The following is a 23950-nucleotide window of genomic DNA, read 5'->3' on the forward strand; positions in this document are numbered from 1 at the left end:
GTAATGCCTTAACAACTTTCTTGTGACTTACTATAACTCCTGTCTTCCTATCAGTTGTTCATGTTTATGTCATTCTAACTAGGATCTGCCATGACTTTTTTGATTTATTTTTTTAATTAACTTTTAGCAAGAGTTTTGTGTGCAATTAACACAGTTCTGTGTACTAATGAAAGTAGCTGGAACCTGAAGCTTTAAAAGTTTTTTCATAAAGTTTAAGTCTAGGGCAATCGTCTGAGCATCGGTTCTGATACAACTCCATGTTTGTCACTTGCCACAAAATTTCCCACTGTACTGTCATTTTTGTCTGATGTTTCCTGTAGTCTAGGTATGTAGTTTATATTTAAATACAACAAAAGAGATTAATTTGATGTCATCTCTGTTAATTTATTGCACTGGCTAATTATTTATATTGCTGCTTTGCTTTTAAATCAAGAAACAAGGAAATACCACATTTCTTATTGACTGTATCTGATTTCTGCTTCGATATATTAGTTTCTTTTCTTTGCTAAGCTGAAGAGCCTGTTTGTACTTGATATAATGGCTTTCATTCTGTAATCAAGACAGCATTCCTAATTTTCTTATTTTTAAGACTTGACAAGTCAAACTCTTACAACTTTCTCTCTATAATGCACTTTATCTAGGCCTTAGAGGTTTGGTTTTGTTGTTTGTTTTTGTTTTTGTTTTGGGGTGGGTTTTTCTGTGTCCTTTTAATACTCCTCTTCAGTTGCTGCTTGTTGATTTGTTATCTGGTTTAGAAAACAGCCAGCAGAACTGTATTTCAGCATCAGTACCAGTGAGATGGAGATCCTATTGCTGTGCTTGCTGGAGATCATTGGTTCTCTTTCCACCTCATAACAGTGGAGCTCACGTTTGTTACTTCTGTGTTAAACCTTTAAATCTTCCCATCCATGGCTATGTTATTTGTCATTCCAATAAACCCCATTTTCTTTGAGTGAATAGGACTCAGATAAAAAAGTAAATGAGACTGTTTATGTGAACTGCCCTGTGTTCTATCTCTTTCTCCTCTTTTCCCTTTCTAATAGTTTTTTGATCATCTGTATGCTTATCAACATTTAATTTGTGAATACTTCTATCACAGATTAAAATATTGAACAGCTGTTGTCCTTGTCTGATCACAGAGGAAGTCCACCAGAAACATATCAAGTGACAACTTTCTATTGTCAGCTGCTTCCTGAGATCCTTATTTTGGCAACTCTAACTCTGCCTACTGTGAATGTCATTAATATGGCGTTCATTACAAGCAGAAATGGGAGATAATATAAATATTTCAGCAAAGACAAATTACCTATGTACAGGTACATTTCACAGTTAAATGTGTAATCTCATAATGGATAAAAATAGGTTTCTCATGTTGTTTTCCTTACAACTCTATCAATTAGCAATAATTAAATTTGACTCTTTTTCTTCTCTGAAACTCCTGTGAGTTTTTCAGTACTTTGGCTGTTGTCATCCTAACTGTAGCCAGTAGTCTCCAGGTCAAGCCACTTGCCATTTTAAAACATGACTGGGACATTAGCACATATTTACACTTTCCCGCACAATTTGAGATTCATTAGAAAAGTAACACCAGTGGGCCAAAGAGTTCTTCAACAAATTCATTATGACTCCTAGGCAGAAGTTCTCATGACCTAGTATTTGTTAATACTGCTAAATACTCCATATTACCTCTTTGTCCCATGGGATATAAATGAGAAAGACATAGTAGCTTCAGTCTGCACCAGAGACAGGAGTCAGGAATTAATCCAGCTAGATGCCAGAGCAGGGAATAAGATGCAGGAGCTGTTTTTTGTTGGTTTGTGTATTTGTTTTATATCTGAAGTTCACTTTCTGCAGAGTGTCATGGAAAGAATGCAGAAGCCTAGAGATATTTTAAACTGGTTTGTACTATTTCTGAGTAAGTCAGAAAATCCCTTAATAGCTCAAAATGCAAGGGAAAGGCTTTATGTATCTAAACCAGAGCCCCCAGTAAACTGTCAGCTTCTGTGGCTGTTAAGGTCTTTTCTAGAGCTGCACAAGTTCTGCTAACTGGAAGATCCAAGTATTAATGTTTACTCTATTCCTGCACTTCATGGCAATGTTTTAAAGATTGCTGATGGGCTGGTTCCTAAAAGAAAAAGAGGGGAAAAGGAGGAAATTAATTGCAAATTCTTTTAGTTGACTGGGATTTGCGAAGTGCCAGGATTCAGATTTCCATCTGGAGTAACCAGTCTGAGTTTTCTTACATTTATGAGAAAAATAAGCTCATTTCAGGTCACAAAGCGTTTATGCAGAGGAAATACCAAAGACTTTGTTGAAAGACATTTGGCCCTCCAGCCCCAGGAATCAGCTGGAGCTCTAGGTCACAGAACATAGACATAGGGGACTTTCTTGCCCTTATTAAATCTTGTCAAGTTTTGCCTGGTTTTGGGTTTTGTGCTTTTTGTTATTTTTGTTTGTTTGTTTGTTTTCTTGTTGCTGTCTTTTTATCCTGGTTTTCCTAGAAAAGAGTTTCTACAACCATGCTCTCAGTCTCCCCTTGTTCCCCTGACCCAGCCCAGCAAATGCTTTTGTGAACCGCAGGTCAATTTCACACCAAATTACAGTAGTCCATGGTTTCATAAATAGTAGTGGCTAAATAAAGGAGAATGACTCAAATTATCTCATTTCCCCTTCACTCCTCCACTGAGGAGGGCAGAATACCATCACATCCATCACATCTGGTGGTAGCAACAAGCCCGGCAAATGCCATGTCCATGTCCTTTGTATGTGTTGTCCTGGTTTAGCTGCTGGGGATTATGAAGGAGTGAAGGGAAATAAGATACAGATTATTTCTGCAGGGTGCTTGAAGTCAGGAGATAAAGATTTAACCTTGAATAATCATGTTTCCTTCATTCTCCACTCATGAGGACTCTGTTTCCAGTGGAATAAGCCAAATGCAGCTTCAGTCAGACCCTGCAACGTGGCTTGGCCAATGCTGGATTATAAAATCACAGCTAACAGAACATTTAATGCATGTGGCAAGTAGAGGATCATCATGAGATTTGCTAGGATTAGCTTCTCGATTTTAGTCTAACTTTGGGGAAGGTCTTGTTGATGTGGGATGGTTCTGTGTGTGTGCTGCATAAGGAAGTGTGTCTCATAAGGCGTTATGTTGCCACAGGATGCTGTATGGACAGAAATGCAACAGTGTGAATGGTGAGGCATGGTCCTATGTCACACGAGTCTTCAGTGAGCTGATTAAGGCAAGAAAGGGCTTTTGAGCAGACAGAAACCTCCAGCAGAAACTAAAGTACATGCTGCTTTATTCTAGTCCCTTAAAGATTCAGTTATGTGTACGAAGTTATGTGTATGAAGGAGCCAGGCTCCTTCCCTGCAGTAAGATGGCCAGAAATCTTCCTCATAGTTATGTGTCATTGTTCCATAGTCCATGTTCTTTGGCAACAGCATTTTTAGGTTCTAATGTGTGATCTTTTCTAAGCACATTGTATAGATTTACACAAATTCTCAGACTGTAAGTTATCTTTCTGTTTACCCTCCAATTTTCTCTAAACAGCAGAGACACCTGAATTTATATTTGCTGGATGCCTGCAAGAATACTTTGCTAATGTCCCTCCTCCATTTGGAACAGGGCTGCAGCTCGTGACATTTTTGGCTCAGCCTGACTCATGAAGATGAGTTGACTCAGGGAAGGCACATGGCTTTTCTCTTCACCCTGTGGTTGGCTGAGCACAGCCCATCTGAGTGAGGGGTCAATACTCCTCTTCTGAGAGAGCTTTTATGTCATTCCTCAAGGGAAAATCAGCACTATTTAGAGCTTCTTGATTTTGTGGAGAATGAGGACGACAGAAACATTCAATTCTTTCTAACCCATGTGTGTCTGGCAAAGCAAATTTGTTGAGAACTGTCTGAATGTTTTTTTATAATATGTTTTTTCATAAAGAAAGAAAGAAAAAAAAAGATTTGCCTTGAACTATAACAACTAATTTTACAATGAGAGAAAATCTGAATGCCAAAAGTATAGTTACCATATCAGAATTGAGATCTAGTCTCCAAGAGGAGCCATTAAACTTCCAAAGTTTTTCTAACAGCAAAGTGAATCAGCTCCTTTCCAAGGATTAGTGTCATGTGTGACCATGCCATTTCCCACATCACAAGTGATATATTTGATGGCGAACCTGGGATCAGGCACTTTGGAATGTAGAAGGCAGCTCCCAGATAACGTAGAAAGAAAGATGAAAAATGGCAAGAGAATTTCCTTGTGTCTCAAGACACAGGGAAAAGATTTAAGAAAGATCATCTGTCTGTTCTTGCTGTTAATTAGGAGAGAATGAGAAAGGTAAATGGAGGAAGAAGGGAAGGGAAGGTATTTCTATGGCTGAAATAACTGGAGGGTCGAGGCATTCTGGGCAAGATAACAACAATGGTTGGTAGAGCACCATGTCTCAGGCTGTGTTTAGAGTACAGGCCAGGCTTTCCAGTGAGGAAGAAAGAAAGACCACATTTTACCCTCTCTTAATGAAGGATATTTGGAAGGGAAAATTCTGGAGTGCTTTAAGTGGGGTTTACCCTGAGAAGCAAAGTGCTTTGTTCCAAGCAATGCAAGTGAATGTAAGGAATTAGGTGAAGCACAGTTCTCCTTCCTTTTCCCCCAACTAGTGGGAACAACTTCTGTTTTGGTTCACAGAGTTTTATTTTTTAAGAGGAAATGTATTTCCCTTGGGTCATACCAAGCTTCCCTTGGTAACTACAGAACTTATGTCGCATCCTGTTTCTGCAAACCCAATAGTCAGATTTGGCTTTTTTTGTTGTTTGAAATGGAATGGGGAATTTGTTGCAGTGACAAATTTGATTGTCAATTATATGTTGGACTTTTTAACATTATAATATTAGTCACTCATTCTTTGAGAAATTCAAGCAGAAAGAAAATGGCTCTCAGTGCCATTTTTAAACTTGGGCAGTAACCTGAAGTTTTACTTTCATAGATGCCCATGGGAGAGCCAGAGATAAGGCTGAATCAAATGTTATAGATCATCAGTTTATTACAGTCCTGAATTACTAGTGCTTTTGAGAAAAAAACATTGAAGTGAGGGCTTCTTTTCCCTGCTATAAGACAAAGAACAGTAGCAGAGACTCTGCTTTTCATTTTCTCTGTCCCTATCCATTAACCACTTGAGCACTGCAGGGACAGCTTTGAGAATCATGGGGAACAGTGATATGATTCAGCATATCTATTCTCCATTTGTTTTTATTTTATTTCAGCATTAATAAAGTTCCAATTCCACTGCTGAATTTTTAAGGTCAAAACATCCTTTTTTTTCTGGCAGCGAAGATCAACTATAGTAAAGGATTGGATTATTTCATGCATTCTGTTTCTTAGTAGCACTGAGCTTTTAGTGAACTGCAACATGATGTTCATTTGGTCTCTCCTTTGCATTAGGGACGCTGTGTTCACTTACCATTGAGAAGGTCATGCCTGAAGATGGAGGCGAATACAAATGCATAGCAGAGAATGCAGCAGGAAAAGCTGAATGTGCTTGCAAAGTGCTAGTGGAAGGTAAGTACTTTCCTGAATACAGGAAAATCATCCTTAGATCTTCCTCCTTCCCTCCTTTTCTTTCCCAATGCCAGCCTTTATGAACCACGTATACAAAAAGTACCTTTGCCCACTTCCTTACTGCACTTTTTGGTCGATACAATAATTCAGCGAGTACCATAAAGGAGCATGAGCAGAGAGACAGTACAGAGCCAAGGACTCTCACTGCTTTATAGAATAATCTACATGCTCCTGCTGCCTTCTACTTTTCTAAAGGATTTTAGAGCAGTAAATTGAATCCATGAGGATTTGCTTCTGAGCTATATACATTCTTTAAAAGTGTGTAAGAATTCCATGTGGGAGGCTGGCTACCAGTCTGTCTCAGGTCTGCTATGTATGGCATGTTTCTCTGTCTAGAACTTCTTAATTCTTTGTATTCAATGACATCTGGTCCTTTGTTTATTTTTTTTCTAGTGAAGGGGAGGTGATACAAAGAAATTAGTAGCTCAACTGCCCTTGTATGCCATAGTCTTAGAAAATGAATAATTTGCTAGCTGAGGGATGCTGTTGTATATCCCATATCCATAACTGGCAGAGGGGATAGCTGATATTTTTAAATTAGAATTGTGATCTAAAACAACAACTCAAATTGCTTTCCTACGGCTCAGTCTGCTGTCAGAATCTCACATGATGATTTTTAGACTCAAGAAGTAATCTTAAATTTCATTTTATTCCTTTTGTCCCTATGAACTCTAACCAACTGTGAGAAATATTTAACTTCAGTTGTCAAAGTAGATCACGGACAAATATATAGAATCTTAAGTGTCTGAGCTCAGACCTAACACAGCCTTCTGCCCTTAATTGTTTGCTACATGGTTCTGTCTTTCACCATTAATTTGTTAGAGAAACTAAGTTTCATGCTCTGGTACCTGGAGATAAGTGACTGAAATGGGTGGTTCCATAATGTTTATTCTATCTTTTTTCCAGTAACTAATTTTTAAACAGTTATCTGTTGCATAAAGTAATCTGAAAGCTGAATAGTAGAAAGATCTAATTTGATACAGGTAGTGCTGTGATCGTAATCCAGAACTGGAATCTCTTTTTCCAAAGAGAAATGTTGGAATCAAGCAATCTAAAAGATAATACTAATTAGAATTTGTGTTAAATGAAATTCTCTGTGATAACCTTGCTGGAAAAATAAATAAATAAATAATAACATCTCCTAGTTATTGTCTGTATTCTATGGGATACACATTGAAGGAGAGCACATATTGACTATCAGATGCTGGTGGAGTCCACAGTGCTGAGTCGTTGCTGGATTTGGGCTGTGCAATCTTGAGAATAATACAATATTTATATCAAACTTTAGTCCTATGGTGTCCCTTCTACCATCCTCTTTAGGAAATGAATTAATGTGTGGTATTTTCTTGGAAATACTTAAACATACAGAAGAAATGCTACTTTTCAATCTGTGTTCGTCTCTATGTATGTCACATAGACAAAGGAATAGAAGAAACACATGAAAGAGATTATTTTGGATGAAATAATGCTTCAAAGATGCCTTTACTTCACTCTCCCTGCCATGTCAAAAGCAGCTTTATGCAAATTGTACTTTATTTAATCAAAGTAGACCCATCAGCTTTGAGGGCATGTCTTTCCTAGTTGCTTTCTCAGGTTCTCAGTGCAGCTGCTTCCATGGAGGGATTCTTCTTCCTGCTCTCTTTTCCTTTTGGAATGCAATGCTCTCCAGCAGGTCTGTGCAGAAAATGTTGCTTAAAAAAATAAAAGCCAGCATTTTCCTCTAACCTTGCAGAAAGATACAAAACAAAGCAATGTTAACAGACAGCTCTTTCGTTATTGTTTTTTAAATAGAATTTATATTTTATTTGTTTTGATTGCAGATAGTTCAGCCACAAAGACCCCAAAGCCTACTGAGAAGAAAACCAAGAAGCCTAAGACCACACTTCCCCCTGTGCTGTCAACAGAGAGTAGTAAGTGACAGTGATTTTAATTACTTCCTTTTCACTGGAAACAAAAGACAACTTTGGGTTCTGTGGTTATTCCCTTCTGTTTCGAGGCATAGTCTCAGAAACTTGTGCTGCTTCTTTAACCCTTGAACATAAGGCATGTGAAATGCATTTTTGCCTTGTAGGGGTTAGAAGTAAGAACTGAAACTGTGAATTCAGACCTAGCCCACTCAGTTCTCAGTTTTCTGTAATGATGCAATGAACACAAATTTATTTCTCACTGCTTCCCAAAGAGGGCATAAATTCTCAAGTACTGTTGTGTCCTGTGTAGACAATATACTGTCTTACCATTGATAGTAAGGTATCCTTACTGAAACATCTTTTAAAGTGATTTTTTTCCATGAGTGTGAGGAGTGGTTTGTTGAATTTTACATTCTTTTTTTCAAGATTAAATGCTTTACTTGTTTTTAATATGTCTTGAAATAACAAATCAGCCACAAATTCCCATGTTTGCTACTCTGCATACATGCGTTTGTTTTGTTTCAAACATGTGTTTGATTAAGAGGAAACTTTAAATGATAAAGAAAGCATGATAATGTCTCTGTTTAGAAATTCCTAAAACCACTACTATTTTTGAAATGAAGTGTTCTTAGGATACAAATATCTATTTAAATCAGAAACTGGACTTTGAAAATTCTGTATCTTAGATGTCCACCATGTGAGTTACTAAAAAAGATGTAAAGACAGAGTTTTAATGGAAATTTTGAAATATTTAATCCAGCTGTCTCAAAATAAATATATATATATGTATATATATATAAAATCTGATTTTCTAACATGGAACATTTTCAGCTGCTTTCAGCAGGATTCAGTGTGATTCTGTACTGACTGATGATCACAGGTTATAACTGTGCTTCTGGAATTGATGTCTTGTGTAGACCTGTGCCTTGGGCTACAGCTGTTTCTGTTTCTTAATTTCTGGCTGTGCATTACTTTTCCCTTCCAGCAATCACTTAAGAGTGTGGGAAGGGTCACACCAACATACTCCACTTCTGTACCTCATCTTGAAACACTGTAAATTGCAGAAATTAACAAAAAAAAACTTTTTTTTTTTTCTGTCCCTGGGCACTACTGAAAAGAGCCTGGCTGCATGTTCTTTGCATCCTCCCTTCAGGCTGAATTAAGGTTATACACATTGATAAGATCCCACATGAGCTTCCTCTTCTCCAGGCTGAACAGTCCCAACTCCCTCAGCCTCTCCTTATAGGAGAGGTTCTTCAGTCCCTTAATCATTTTGGTGGCCCTACATTGGACTCTCTCCAGTATGTCCATGTCTCTCTTGTACTGGGGGGCCAGAACTGGACACAATATTCACCAACACCAGGTATAGCAGAAGGATCACTTCTTTTGATCTGCTGATGGTATTTTAACTATTGCAGCCAAGAATATCATTATTCTTCTTAGCAGGAAGGGCATGTTGCTGACTCATATTCAGCTTGGTGTCCACCAGGACTTCTAGGTCTTCTTCTGTAAAGTTGCTTTCCAGCAGGCTGGCCCCCACCATGAACTGGTGCCTGGTCCCTCCCCAGGTGTAGGACTTTGCACTTCTCCTCATTTGAACTTTATTAGATTCTTGTCAGCCCACCTCTCCAGCCCATCCAGCTCCCTCTGGATGGCAGCATGGCACTCTGGTGAGTCAGCCACTCTCCCTAGCTTCCTCTCATCTTCCCAGCACTGTTATCAATTGCAGCTTCCCCAGGAGAAAGTGAGAGTGGGAATTAAATCTAAATACATTCATGTATGACCTGATCCACATCCTGCTGGAATCATTGCTTGTCTTGTTGTTGATTTTAGTGGACATTGGATATAGGAAGTAAAATGGAAGCTCATAATTCTGTACTCAGTAATAACTGGGAAACAAACATTGAAATAATGGTGATTTATTTTCTTCAGAATGCTCTATGGCATGTTATATCAGTGTCTAAAGTTCTTGAACTTCTGATAAGTTTTATTTTCAAAATGTCTGTAATACATGTTTTATGTTGTACTGAAAGCATCAAGATAACCAGACAGAATGTTGGGCTTCAGAAGAGCTTTTAGAAAACTTTGGAAAAATGCATATTTAATTTTAAAAGGATTTGGCTGCAGAGATTCCACAGGTGTCTTTTAACATCTTGGTCTGAGACTCTGAAGGACTGTGGGTATTTATCTGTCTGAAATGAGCATTACATTTGTCATTGGCAAAATATACAAAACTGATCCAGTAGACTTCATATTTTGTTCCTGAAAGCAAAGATCAGTACATTTCTTTTTCTGAAAGTGAATGAATGCTTCTGGCATTTGTAGATGCTGATCTGTAGGTTTAATCTGTAGCTGTAGATTCTAATCTGTAGAAAATTTCTCACTGTGAGAATAATTGCTGTCCCATTGACTCCTTCTGACAATGTTATTTTATTATTGGAATTTTGGGTTCTCTAAGATACAGAAATCCAGTAGTAAATCTAATTTGGGGTATTAACTCTTTTGAAATGCTATGCATACTAGACTGTCATTTAGAATAAGCAGTTACTCTCAGAAAAGCATCTAAGACAGCTTTGTAGCGTTCAATATTTTAAAAGATCTCTGAATGGATCCTTGCAGTGTTTACATGCAGAAAGATTGTTCTTATGTTAGCAACTCAGCAAAATTTGAATGCATTTTTTTGTTCAAAATTCGTATTCTATCACCAGAATTTAGTAATGATTATGAGTCTGTTGCATTTAGCAACTCTGAAATGCTAAATAGAATAAATAATAATGTTTTTGAGAAAAACAAACAGATTCAGGTTTGAATCTGAATGAAATCAATATCAATCCTGAGAAAGAAGGATGTCTTCTTTTTCTCATGTCAGAACCAGTTCATTCCACACTGACTTCACTGACTCAGGCTTTGTCACTTGTATGAATGTGAAATGCTCCTGAGAAATGTGCTGAAAATGCTAATGTGAAAAGCTAGGTGAATGTGAAATGCTACTGAGAATAATAAGTGTTGTGTTTCCTCTACACGGACTAGAAGAGACAGTGGAAAATTGGAACATATTATTATTTATCATACTTCATACTACATGCTACGCCAGTATAATAAGTGGATAGTGTTAAGAGTCTTCTAGCTTGACATAACCCTGCAGCAGAAGTGCTAAGATAAAATCCTCACCACTTGAATATTTCTCTAGGGAGCTTCAAAATCATGTGATGTAAAGTGATTTGGGAACAAATTTCCCATTGAAATTAGAAGTTAGTTCAAAGGATATTTAAAGGGAATTACTCATTTAAATTACCAAGACCACTTTGTAAAATTTTCAGTGGTCATTAAATAAATGTTTTTGTCCCAACAGACTGGAAAAATAGAAGTGCCGCTTGAGATTTTTAAGAGTAAATAATGAATTGATAGTTTATAAATAAATAATTATCTTTAAAGAAAAAAAAAAAAAAAAAGGAAAAACCAAACTTTTACTACTCTATACCTCCTAAAATTTTGTGCTGTTTTATGTTTCTTAAACTGAAGAACTGAAACAGCAGCAAAACACAGCTTGAGCAACTAGCCCAAGTGCAGGGGCATTCACTTGCAGGTCTGGAACCCAGCTTTCTTGGTGCTTGGTCTTGTGATTAGTTTGCACACCATACACAGAATGTACTTTTTTTTTAAACCAACATCCCCAACATTTACATAAGTCATGAGTTTTTTAAAAGTTAGATTTTTTTAAAAGATTTTTTTTTTTAATTTTTTCTTTGGTGGTTGGGGTTTTTTGTTTGGTTGTTTTTTGTTTTGGTTTGGTTTTAGGATTCACTTTGTGAAAAGGTATATTACAACAGTTAGAGGCTATTTCTTAAACTTCACCAGGGCTCAGCTTTGCAATGTAACTTTAATATAGTAGAAAGAAACTGTATCCCATTCACTGCTAGTGAGAAAAGAGTTGGCTTTCATGCTTTAGAAAATAACCCTCCTAAATCTAAGCATCACATCAAAGTGTTTAGAGAGAAATGCCTACTGTTTTTGAGAGCTAATTCACAGCACTACTTCCAGTAGATATTAAGAGATGACAACTATCACCTGTCAAAATCACTGGTATGAAAATCTAACAGGATATCCTGGATTCCCACATCTGAGTAATGCAGTTGTTAAACCCACTGTTCTCAATACCCAAACCTCATACATTGAAGGAATGCTCCAGCACATGCTTTGATGGCACAAGCATAAGTTCTGCTTTTCTCTGAAAAATAAAATTACATCAAAGGAAGGAACTTCTTCCACACACCTCCAAGTAAAGGGGTCCAAGATACATTATTTAACATTATTTGGCATCTTGCTGATATAAATCTTTTATATCAGCTACTATATAAATCTTTTTGATTTCATGTCAAATACATTTTAGTTAAGTAATGATGCATTCTTTTGCTGACAGTTGTTAATAAAATGTCTCCACTGACACTTTCCAGATTTAATCCTCTAGAAGGCTGCGCTTTTATCTTACCAAGTCTGATTTCTCAACAGTGTTGGTACTTGAATTCAGGCTGAACAGTGGCATCCCTGGAACAGGGTTATAAGTATAAATATGTCAAAGAGGACTTCTTAGCATATTACGTATTCATTGCCATAGTGTGTGTGTGCTTGGGGGTGGAGGGGGGATTTTAAGCATTTTAATTACCATGAAGAAATTATGAGTCAGTGGCCAAATGATTAGCATGCAGTCCTGTTATCTGCTCTTCAATAAACAATCTTGTCAGAGAATTCAAATCTGCAAACACCATTTTAAGAAAATGTTACATTTAAAATTTAAGTTTGATGAGTTTTTGGTTGATTATATTCCATCAATATAATGTGAAACATGGCATGGATGAACATAAAATGTTTCTAAATTTTACTGTCATGTGAGATTGTTTTCAGTATAAAACTTGCCTCTTTCTAGGGGAAGAACTGAGTTGCTAAGGAAGTAACTAATCAGGTCAGAGTTGTTCTCTTAATTGTACAAATAAGACAGTACTATGTAGCAACTGTAGTCTGGCAACTGTGCTGCTGCTGCTGTCTTCTTTGGTCTCTAGCGTAGTCTGAGATACTTTTTACGGCTCACTGAAGCTCTTTAAACCAGTTCTCTCAGTCCCATTCATTTCCCAGAAGGTTCGTGCTGCTCAAGTTCTGACTGTTTCAAGAAGAACCAAGATGTTTTCTGCCCAGTGCATGTGAAGTACCTAGATTTCTACTTAGTGTGTTGGAACAATATGAGTTTCAGTGCCTGAGAAGTCTCTTACCAAAATTTTTCAAGGAAAAAAATCAATATGTCAATAAGTATATGTAAATAAAATTGCCATGAACTGTTATTAAGATGTAGATACTTTTTAATTTTTTTTTCAAATTCTAAATAACGAGAAGTGCTGAATGCATTCTTCAGAATTAGGGTCCAAGGCTGAATAACTGTGGCACAATTCCTTCCAACCAAACTGGCTGAAATAGCAAGGCAATGTAAGAATTAACTTAGGTAACCATGAAGGCTGGTTGCTTCCCTTGATGAAAAGAAAATTCAGTTACAGTACCTGTAGAGGAGCCATGGAGAAATACTAATGTATTTTGTAAATCACTTTTCCATGATGCCCAGTCCAGCACTGTTAGATAATGTCAGGTATGCATTTTGAATCTCTTCCAGGTTACTTTACAGCTCACACCATGCTGACATTTTCTGAGTTAAATATTGGCACGGGACAATATTTTCCATGTGTTTTTCATACAGTCCACCCTACATAGCTGTATGTTGACAGAAGAAGACAGAAATGTTTATTGACTGTCTCATGCAGAGAAAAATGAGTGCGGCTTTTGCAACATGGCCTTGAACTGAAGAGTTGCCATACACCGTTACTTCCCAGTTAAGTCATTGACTAGAAATCGCAGATCTTTGGCAGGTAATAGAAACATTGACCAAAGTTTCTTTTCTCAAAAAGAGACCTAAATCCATTGCCTAAATAAATGTGCAAAAGCACAGAATACTTAGTTTTTCCCACTGAAATCATTTGGAGATCCCAAACATCTAAAGGGCATGACAGTCTTTTTCCTTTCTAACAGACTGGGTAGCAGGCTAGTGACTGCTGTTCATACACAGTTAAGCACAGCATTTTAGCAGTTAATTCTAGATGTTCTTGCAGGACATGAGAAATGCAAAGATGGAACCTATATTTAAGAAATGAATGTAGTTATCTTGCTCCTATCAAAATTTTTGTGGAATTCACAAGACTTGGTTGTTTGTAAGCTCCATTTGATACTGGATCTCTTCTGTGTTACTCAGATTTGTTTTAACTGCAGAAATTGTTCAAGGACAGTGCTGACAAACAGCTAAAGAATTGTTTTTTCCTCCAGCTGAGCTGTTTTAAAATACTAAATTACTTTCAGTGTGCTATTCTGCATTGCTGAAGCTCTGAGTGTGCTAGTATATGCAAGCTCTTTCTTGACTGGAATGCAGTAGTGAATATTTCCTGGAACTTTTTTCCCTGATGGAAGAGGAGGCTGGATTTTTTTCAATTAGAGGACAATCTCTGCATGATTTAGAAGCTAAATATGGGATGTTGCAACAAAATGTCAGTTGTTTTTAATGAGAAAAATAAAAGGCACTAAAATCCTCACTGAAACACGCAAACTGAAATGACTGTCTTGTATGGCTCTTAGTTTTCTAATTTCCTCATGTCATCAAATTTAATCAGAGTTGTTCTCTATTTTATTGTATTTAGATAATAAATAGCTATTTGGAAACAGAATGAGGAATTTACTTCTTGAGAAGCAATTGAGTGGAACTGTTTAACTTTCAAACCTAGACAGTGTTCAGGCTACTGGTTCTGGTATATTGTCACTGTTGGTTTCCTCCGTAGCAATTAGCATAGGTTCATGAGCTTATGAATAAGTTGGTAAGTAATGATGTGTTGTCTTTTAGTACAATTTTAGTCATCATATTCCTCTTATCTAAGCTTGTCTGTGTTAAGTAATACTTGTAACAAGTTTTTGCACCAGCAAGGAAGCCTGTGATGGAAGCAAAGTTAGAACTGAGTAAGTTATTGCCTTAACCATGAGGCCAAGCTTTTTATTATTCTGTACTTTTAGGTCTCAGTCATACTATGCTTTCTAGCATCAGAAGTGGGTAGTGAAGATACAGAAAACTGTCACCTTTGGTATCAGACCCTGATGTCTGTCCCTAGGGTCAGAATGAGATTACACCATGATTCATTTACATGTGGGAGACAGAGACCTCATCAAGTCACATCCCACATACATTGATGTGAGATGGAGAAGACAGAGCAGAGACTTGAATCTGTGTTTTCTGTCTCCTGTACATCCTGTACATATGTTCTCATTTCTGTGATATCTAACACATTATAGACATGACTTTTTTCCAGTGTCTCCTTAAGGAAACACTCTCACAAAAAAAAAAAAAAAAAAAAAAACAAAAACAAACAAAAAAAAACTCTCAGAAGGCAAAATCTTGAAAAGTTTTGCGTGATTGGAAAACGGTTTCCTATGGGACTATAATATTAGAGTATGACATTGGCCCTTCTTCTACCTTGAACTTAAATCTTAAATGAGACTTACACAAGAAGGCAGAACTAGAGAAATGTCTTGCTCCTTATGTTTAACAGTTAGATATTTACTGTGCTTGTTTCACAGCTGCTGAAATCCATCCCTATACAAGATATGCACATAACTTTAGACATATCCCTAAAGAAAGATAGTAGGAATTATGAACTGGTTAGAAATGCTGTTTTGAGAACTGATGTGTTTTTTCAGACTGTTACAGACTTTTACTTCATGCTTTATGAAAGCAAGTTGTGCAGAGAGCCATTTCAGGGGAGGGCTATGACTATTTTTAGTAAAATTCCAAAAAAGGGAAACAAAAAAGAAAGACAGGCTTCTGAACATATCTGCTGTCACGAATTCAACATCAGGGCAAAGAACTTCACAACCAAATATCCCACAGCTATCAGACTGTATGGAATCTTTCCCTTTTTTAGTGTATGTCCCCCCAGACACAAACTGTCTAAGAGGCAAACCTGCCTATAAAGTTATGTAAATACCAGCCTTGTGATGTTTACATTAAATCATTTCTAGCAGGCAGATTCATTTAAGGAGGCAATATTATGTCCTTTTTCTTCCAGACTGATTTTCAGCTTTGGCCTATTTCAATGTAAATATCAAAAGAGAGACTCTTTTTTTTTTTTAAAAAAAAAAAAAAAAAAAGAAAAAAAAAAAAGCAGAAGCAGACTTGCATTAACATTTCCAAGAGGCTTAAATATTTTAATGAAAACAATCATTTGACCTTGTCAATTCTGATTAATCTTATTAGATTTTTTCAATGTCTCCAGCAGCTTTTGAAACAAAAGCTGCTTTTCAAAAGATGCATGAGGTGAGCTGGGATTCTTAAGGAACGTCTAAGAACAGTAGAGTGTACACAAGCAGCCAAAAAAGTCAGCTTCAGGGATGTAGCAATGTATCCTACTCATTCCCTTCCACACTGCCCCTGCCTTTCATTTCTGCTCAGGGCTATTTGTGTCTGCAAAACAGGATATTCAGCCAGACCTTCCAACAACCCTTTGCAGTCTCCATGGTTTGATGAAGTCCAGTGACAGTCTGCATATCCTCAGTTAAGTTAATGTAATGTCCTGATGGGTAAAAACGAAAAATTAAACAAAAATGTTTTATTTACACATAAAAAGCATTGTTCTAGCTAAATAAGGTGAAGGGGTTGTGTTATTTGCTTTGCTGCTATAAAAATCCACATTGAGGTGAAAACCTTTTAAGCCATCTTAAACATAGCCTTATTTCTTCCAGGTCTAAGAGGTAGTCCTGGAAAATGCATTTATTCCATTTATAGGGTAAAGTAATACCCAGTGGTTCACTGTACATCCTTGAATATACAGAAGCATCGTTCTTTAACAGCGATAAATCAAATGTTACTGATTGTGAATGAACGAATTATGTTATTGAGGTCCCTTCTGTGATGAACTGGATAGTAGATAGTAAGCAGGGAAAAGTGAGACATCTGAGTATATAGACATCTGTGCTATGTATGTGTTGTGCAAAGGCAGAGAGTGACATTGTCAGCCAGGTGAAAGAAAAATCTTGAGATACATGTATTAAGAGTCAGAGTGAAATATGAACATTCATAGAATGAGACAACTCCACCAGAACCTTGTCTGTTAGCTAAGATACTGCACCAAATATACTACAAATGCCAAGAGGTAAAAGCTGAGTGAAAATTATGTGGGATTAAGGAATTTGGTTTTCCTCTTATTTGTAGCCACTGACAGTTCTGAAAAATAAAAATAGTGCCTGCAACCCAAGATGTCATTTGACAAATGGTACTTTTTATTCATCATTGGTGTTCTTTGTTCATATCAAGCTTAATGGAGGATGAAAGTAACTGAATTCATGATGTTGCTTTAACCAGTATTAATAGCCATTATAACTCTGAGGATATATCAAGCAACTATTCCATCCTCAGTTTAGAGAAGAGAATCTGAAGTCAAATGCAGCACACAAAAAAATATTTGCATGTTATTAAATCATATAACTGAGTTTTCATGGGATTATGCATCTAATGCATAGCTAATGGAATACTTTCATTAATGGGGATGTTTAACAGTTGATGATGGGCTGGATTCTCCAGCCCTTCCAAGTGGCACCTGATATATAAGTATTCAGTTTCAACCATGTAACTGTAACTACAGCCTGAAATAAATGAGCTTGGAGTAAGTGTGACCATGTAATGTTAAAGAGGAGAACTGCTTTGAAAATACCACTTATCACTTTTGCTCGTACAGCTTGGGCAGGAAAGAGGAGCTGGAAATATATATGCTGTCACTTACTATAGCAGCCAGGGGACTTGTCAGCCGGTTAATGGACCAAAAGTAATGGGTCCCTTCAATGAACAATAGTGCTCTTTGAAGGCCTCTATTTAAAAAGTTAAATCCACAAGGAAGATATGGTCCACTTATACTGGGATAAAATCCCCAGAAGTACTCATCTAAACTTTTAACTGTTCTGTTGAGTTGACAGTCACTGAAGAAAGGCTTCCTTGGGAGATAGCTAAGTCTTCTTTTTTGACTCAGCCATAAGTACTGCAAGAATATCCTACCTCTCCATTTTAGTATTTCTGGTTCCAACAAAATCAATAAAGACAGAGCATATGAAAGCTAAGCATACCTTGAAAGAAAATCACTATGAAATGCAATATTATATAAGAAGGTGACAACAACTTCTATATTCAGAGCATAGTGAAATATTCCCCAGAATGTACTGGATAGACACTGGTGTTGACAGCTAAACCATTACTTATTAAAGCATTTGGTCTTTTAACAACCTATAGCACATTAGTTGTTATTTTGAGCAGCTCTAAAACTAAAATCCAAGTCTTCACAACTGTCTATGATATTAGAGCCCCATGATGAGTTCTTTTCTCATGACTCCTTATTCACAGGGCATCAGATGATATGTTGCCTGGGTATCATGCACAGCTTGTAGTTTGCAAGTAGCAAAGGAAGTTAAAATAAAAATATGTCTTTATTGCTTTGGTGGGGGGTTTGGTATTCCCCTTTTGTTTTGGTTTTAGTTCCTCAATGTCTTCTGACTTTGAGGTATTTTAAACAATGATCCAAATAATTCAAACCTTTTGACACTGTAATGGCTACCGCTAGGCACCTATGTAGATGCTGCCAGATATTCAAAATCACTTAGCATATATTACCTCCATTGCAGGCAACAATATCTCAATAGCCAGGCTGCTCAATCAAGCTGACTAGTTGAGCACAAGAAAAGAAGAAATGTCCTTTCAGAGCAGAGGCCATCCTCTGACAAGGATGCTTAGGATAGCAGATAAAAAGAGTGCTTTAAAGGGAATGATTTCTTCCACTTCTGGAATTCAGTGGTTTGAAAGCATCCAGACTGTTATATTTAATGGCCACCACTAGACATAACTCCTATGAAGCTGTCCTTTTGAACCTTTCTATGTTTCTGACCTGCAAAACATTGTTTGTCTGTGAACCTAACTTATGCGTGCTACATTTAAAAACACTTCTTTTGTTTCTTTTAGAACTGTTCCTTGGTGATTTAATTGGATAGCCCCTAGGTCTTTTTTTCTGAGAAATAATGAACAGTCATTTTCTACATACCTGTCTTCTCAATCATTTTCTATTTACCATTCACAATTTTGTAGAACATTGTCTTCCTGATATGTAGGTGCCCAGGTGTCAAATACTGGGCCATATTTTTGGGTGCCATGACCCTTTCTTTTGTGAATACTTGAAAAAGTTGTCCCTGCCTAGGGAAGAAGATGTAGCAGAGAAGTGATACAAGTATTTACTGCCTGTATATGTCTGTTTCTTTACTATCTCATAAATGACATGATTAGTATATGGTGTTCACTGCTTTAGTTTTAAATGAGCTCATTCAGCATTGATTATGCTTGAAGTTTGGGCAGATAGTCAATATGAGATGGATCTTGGCCTTGTGTTTTCACCTCGTTAAACTGCTATGAGGAATGGAGTATGACAGACTATGGGATATGTGCAGCAGATTTGTTTGACTCTTTTAAAAGTTTCCATTTCAACAGTGAAAATTCTGAGACTCATTCAGCATATCAGAAGTGTTTTTTGAAAGTGTTTTTAATTCTTGAGTTTTATATGCTGCAAGAACATTGTAGATTTCCAAGTGCCAACAAAGAATCACTATGAATGTAAGCAGCTTATTTGCTACCTTCCAAAATTCACCTTTGACTTAACTTTATTTTCTTTTTTTTTTTTTTTTTATTAGGTGAAGCAACAGTGAAGAAGAAACCAGCTCCAAAGACTCCTCCAAAAGCAGGTAATCATTTTCATGTATCACCTAGTTAAAATAAATAATAAACCAATACTGTTTTATACAGACAATGCATTTCTAAGTACAGCCATTTACCTACTGAATTTATCATGCATGTGTTATTAAATAGTGGGCATGAAGTTCTGTGAGGACAAAAATGGAAAGCTGAATCCAGTTTTCAAACTTGTTCATAAGGTTACACATGGTTAAAACTTAAATTATGAGCATGCAAAAAAAGTAATTATCAAATAAATTATAGCAAGATCCTATAGCATGTCAGCACTGTAACTCTTGCCCATTTTTCTATCCTCAACACAGCTTAGCTTTCAGTGAAAAAGGTTTTAATATGTATCACAGAATGCCACATCTGCATGAGTAGGTACCACAGAGAAGTTGATACATACATGTCCTCTTAACTGGCATTATGGTAACTTGTTTGTCTGTTAGCATTCTCCTAGGAAAAACTATATTTAAAGCTACCTAGAAAGTTCCTTTGTAAGAAACTGCTTTCAGTGTCCTAAAACTTTGTCAGGCTTTTTGACTATTCAAGCTGTTTTCTCTGGCAGATGTGTGCCTCAGCCTAATTTCTTTCAGATACTTTCAAAACAAAACAAAGCAGCAACAACAACAACAAAGCTTTGCTAAGGAAAACAAACCACTTTGTTTTACTGACACTGAAAAGGATATAAAAGCACTGTTTTCATGCCCAGTAGCCCTATGCTTTGGATGGGAATGTTACTTTTGGCAGTGAAGTCATTCTAGTGTTAGGGAGTCCCTTTTAATACTTCTGTCAAAATATCTTCATATCTGCTGTCCCTCACCCAAAAATATTTTTTTATCATGCTGCTCCTGTAAAGCAACTGAAAAGGTTTAACCCTGGAGTTGTCAAGAATGTGGTATTTCTGGCATCTGTCCCTAGCAGTTGCCAGGGGTCTGTCACACTCAGCATCACAGCTGAGAGGCAGGAAATGGCACTAATTGAAAAAGAGGTTCTGCCATCTAACCATACCCATATGATGAGAAGGAAGAGGAGGACAAATAACTGTTTCCAACATGGAGGAATAAGAATGAGACTGGAAGACTGAAAAGACTGTAATACACAAACAGAAGGATGTGTCATTGCTCATAGGAGAATTGTATATGATGAAGAAAATGTTGATTTTCTTCCTTACCGCTATAATAGATATCCCACATGATGCTCACCTGGGCACTCTAGAAAGAATATTCAAAGGCAGCTGTTAAATTTTAGATTTTATGAATGCCAGTGACATTAGGGAGCAGGTTCGCAGACCCTCTCATCATGTGCAAACTGAGATGAAGTTAGCTGGGGCCCTTCAAAAATACAAAGTGAAGAAGAATCTTACAGCAAAGCATTTTGTAAACTGTTTGGAATTGGTGGTAGGTTTTGACAATTTCCACATTCAGATTTCTGTGCCTTGGTCTTGTATGAGCAGTTTCAGATGTGTAGATTGTTACTGCTTCACTACAGTAGAATTAAAAATGTCCACAGTGTTGTTCTATTGCAAGCAACAGATAAGTGCCAGTCTGTATTTCAAATGGTGCTCTGAAACTGTTGAACCAAAATAAATATGTGTTTTGAATTTTAAGAAAAATAGAAAGCATAGTTATATAAATGATTTTTATTTATTTATTTATTTATTTTGGTCAGCTACTCCTCCTCAGATTACTCAGTTCCCAGAAGACAGAAAAGTCCGTGCTGGTGAATCAGTGGAATTGTTTGCCAAGGTGGTAGGAACAGCACCCATAACTTGCACCTGGATGAAATTCCGTAAGCAGGTAAATTGTTTTCTGTTCTGTTTTAACAATCATAAAAAAATATAGCTGGACAAGAATTCCAAAAACCCATCTTATAAACCTCCTTTCTCCAGGGACTGGCAGTATCCATGTCATTCCTGTCATGTTTTCCTCACCTCTGCTGAAAACATTACAATGATGGAGATTTCACAGCCTCCATTGACAACCTATTGCAGCACCTAAATATCCATAACGTTAGAAATTCTTTTCCTAATGCCAAACCTAAATCTTTCTTGCTACAGTTTAAACCCATTGCTGTGTGTTCTCTCTCCTAAAAGTAATGGCTGTTCCTTTGAGAAAAGCCTTAGACCGTGTAATTAAAATATAGTTGATGCAAAGGATGTAGTATCTCAAAGACATATTTCACAGGAAATGTTTCTGTCCTTTAGAAACATTTTTTTCTTCATTTATGCTAGTTCTAAAGCTATGTCAGAGGGGCAACGTGCCATGCAGAAAACTTGAATGAAATATCTTAAAACACAAAGGTCACACTGCAAGGCTTATCAGCAACAGTGCTGCCCTCATCCCCTGGATTTAAAGTTCTTTCTACTTGAATTACTTTCCTTGTATTGTATTGCATATGTCCATAAAGGCAGCTTATAAAAAGAGTTTCTTTAATGAGTAATTAAAACACTTTAAACCAAACAATCCAATATGCAAGTACAAGTTGGAAGATGAAGTGCCATGTTAAGACAGAGCAAATGTAAATATGTACTGTAGCTGCTATTGTGTTTATTTCATTCTGAATTTGTTATGCACTCTATAGAACATAAATAAAAACAGCTCCTTCTACAAGGAAGTTTATATTCTAAATCCAGATGGGTCATCATTTAATTTAAAAAGTTCTAAACAGTTTGCCAGACCAAAGGGTATTCCAGCTTCCTTCTTTGCTAAGCCTAAATAACCTGTTTTAGGGGAAAGAGTGTTTTTGTTTTCATTTCCCTGAACTCTCAAACTTCCTTAAAATACTTTAATTTCAAGATTGGAATTAAACAGCAGTCTACTCATTTCCACAAATATAGGCCTCAGAAGTGACACTGAGTTCCCCATTTGGCTGAGATCTGTCTTGACACATGGGTAAATGTACCCCTCAAAAGTGAGCTGCTGGTATGTGCAGGTTTCTGAGTTCACCAATGAATACAACAGTCCTATTTGTGTAAATTTCAAGTTTTTTATATACAAAATGAAAATATAAACTGAGACCAGCACCTAATACTACCCATATCAGATCTCTGGTTTAACATTTTTTTTCATTTGTAAAAGGATGGTAAAAGTAACCGTCTTTACAATTCTTTTTTTAATTATTTACTGTGAGACAATCTAAAGGCTTGCAAACTTGTAAATTCAGATGGGTAATAATTTTTTTAGATGGGTCAGGATGGCTGGTGAATGGTATAGAAAAGATGAAGCCTCAGGAAGGTTAATAAACATTGTGGGAGGATAAGTGAGGGTAGCAGTCTTTCACTCATTGAATTAATTGGGAAGCCAATTACTATGTGCTGCATTATAATAGCCAATAGTAATAGCCAATTATTATTACTGTGCTGCACAATTATTTTGCTTTCTTTTTCACTTATCATCACTCCTCATTTTTATCCTGGATTTCTTCCTCCTCTACACATGTGGTTGATTTCAACCCTGTTCCATTCTCAGTCGTAATGGTGAAAATCACCCAAGTATTCTTATAACTTTCCTGGGGACTAGTTGTAGTTATCTGAGCAAAGCCAGTGAGTGTTGAATTCTGATTTCGTCCCTTCCACTGTATACAGCTGTGAGCAGGAGGGATTCATTCTCTCTATGTCCTTCCTCACATTTCCTCAGGTTCAAGAGAGCCACAGTAGCCTCCCCCAGGTACATTCTGGACAACTGTCTTTTGCTAGAAGAAAGGGAATGTCACCAAGTTATGAGCCATACAGTTGTACATGATTGCAATCTAGTGGAGTGATGCTGGAGCCATGCTTAGCTAGAACACCGAGAAAGATTTTGAAAGCTTCTATCGTTAGCTGAGTAACAAAATCTGTTGTTTAACCTTTCCAATTGTTGTAGATTCTTAACTATAACCAGTGATTCTCTTTTGGGAACATAGGAATCTACCTTCCTGTTGTCTACACCCATTGCAATGGGTATATAATGCATATCCAGTTCTACTAGACTGCTTTTTTATTACTATTATCCTTTGACTAGTTCTAATGAAGCAAAGCATGTAAACCAGTGTAGAATCACAGAACAAAGTACGTGGGGAAGAAAACTTTCAGAAAAATTTAAACTGTAATCCTATATAATCCCATTTACTAACTTTCTCTAGCAATTACTGTAGGAGCCACTTTCTCAGGTTACTTTTGGGCATATAGCAGTGTGCATGTTCCATCTCAGCTGAGGAAAAAGCAGGGCAGGTCCTGATCTTAGCCTTGTAATTCCTTATTCTCTGAATTTATGTGACAAGATAAGCCAAACTAAATAGCCTTCATTTTTAATGAAATTCTGAGAATGAGTTGGAAGAGTCACTTATCTAAAAAGGAAGTGGTGGGAGGAACAAGGGCATTGACATTGTTGTCTGTTTCATAAGAACACAGTGTACAACTTCTATAATTGCAATGTAGCATTATGAGGTTTTAAAATAATCTTTCGTGTCTCGAGTTAATACTGATTAAAATCTAAGTCTCCTTGGCCATTTATGCTATGATAGCTTAGTTTCAATTAAAAGCTAGTTCATAATATGCTTATGGTATTCAGCTGAGATTTTAAATTTGGGCTCTCCAGAAAATAAAAACGC

At 36.8% G+C, this 23950-nt stretch overlaps 1 protein-coding gene across 4 annotated transcripts in view; it reads left to right on the plus strand.

Annotated features, from left to right (window-relative positions):
- Window positions 1–23950, plus strand: part of MYLK (myosin light chain kinase) — a 201793-nt gene that overhangs the window by 133637 nt on the left and 44206 nt on the right. For all 4 annotated transcript variants that reach the window (XM_084524653.1, XM_084524650.1, XM_084524652.1 and 1 more), the window contains 4 exons: window positions 5438–5554; window positions 7435–7524; window positions 19318–19368; window positions 21032–21159. In XM_084524653.1, the coding sequence (XP_084380779.1) occupies window positions 5438–5554; window positions 7435–7524; window positions 19318–19368; window positions 21032–21159 (386 nt within the window). The remainder of the gene's footprint in view (window positions 1–5437; window positions 5555–7434; window positions 7525–19317; window positions 19369–21031; window positions 21160–23950) is intronic.

This window comes from Aythya ferina (assembly GCF_964211825.1).
Source record: "Aythya ferina genome assembly, chromosome: 6".
NCBI classification, from domain to species: Eukaryota; Metazoa; Chordata; class Aves; order Anseriformes; family Anatidae; genus Aythya; species Aythya ferina.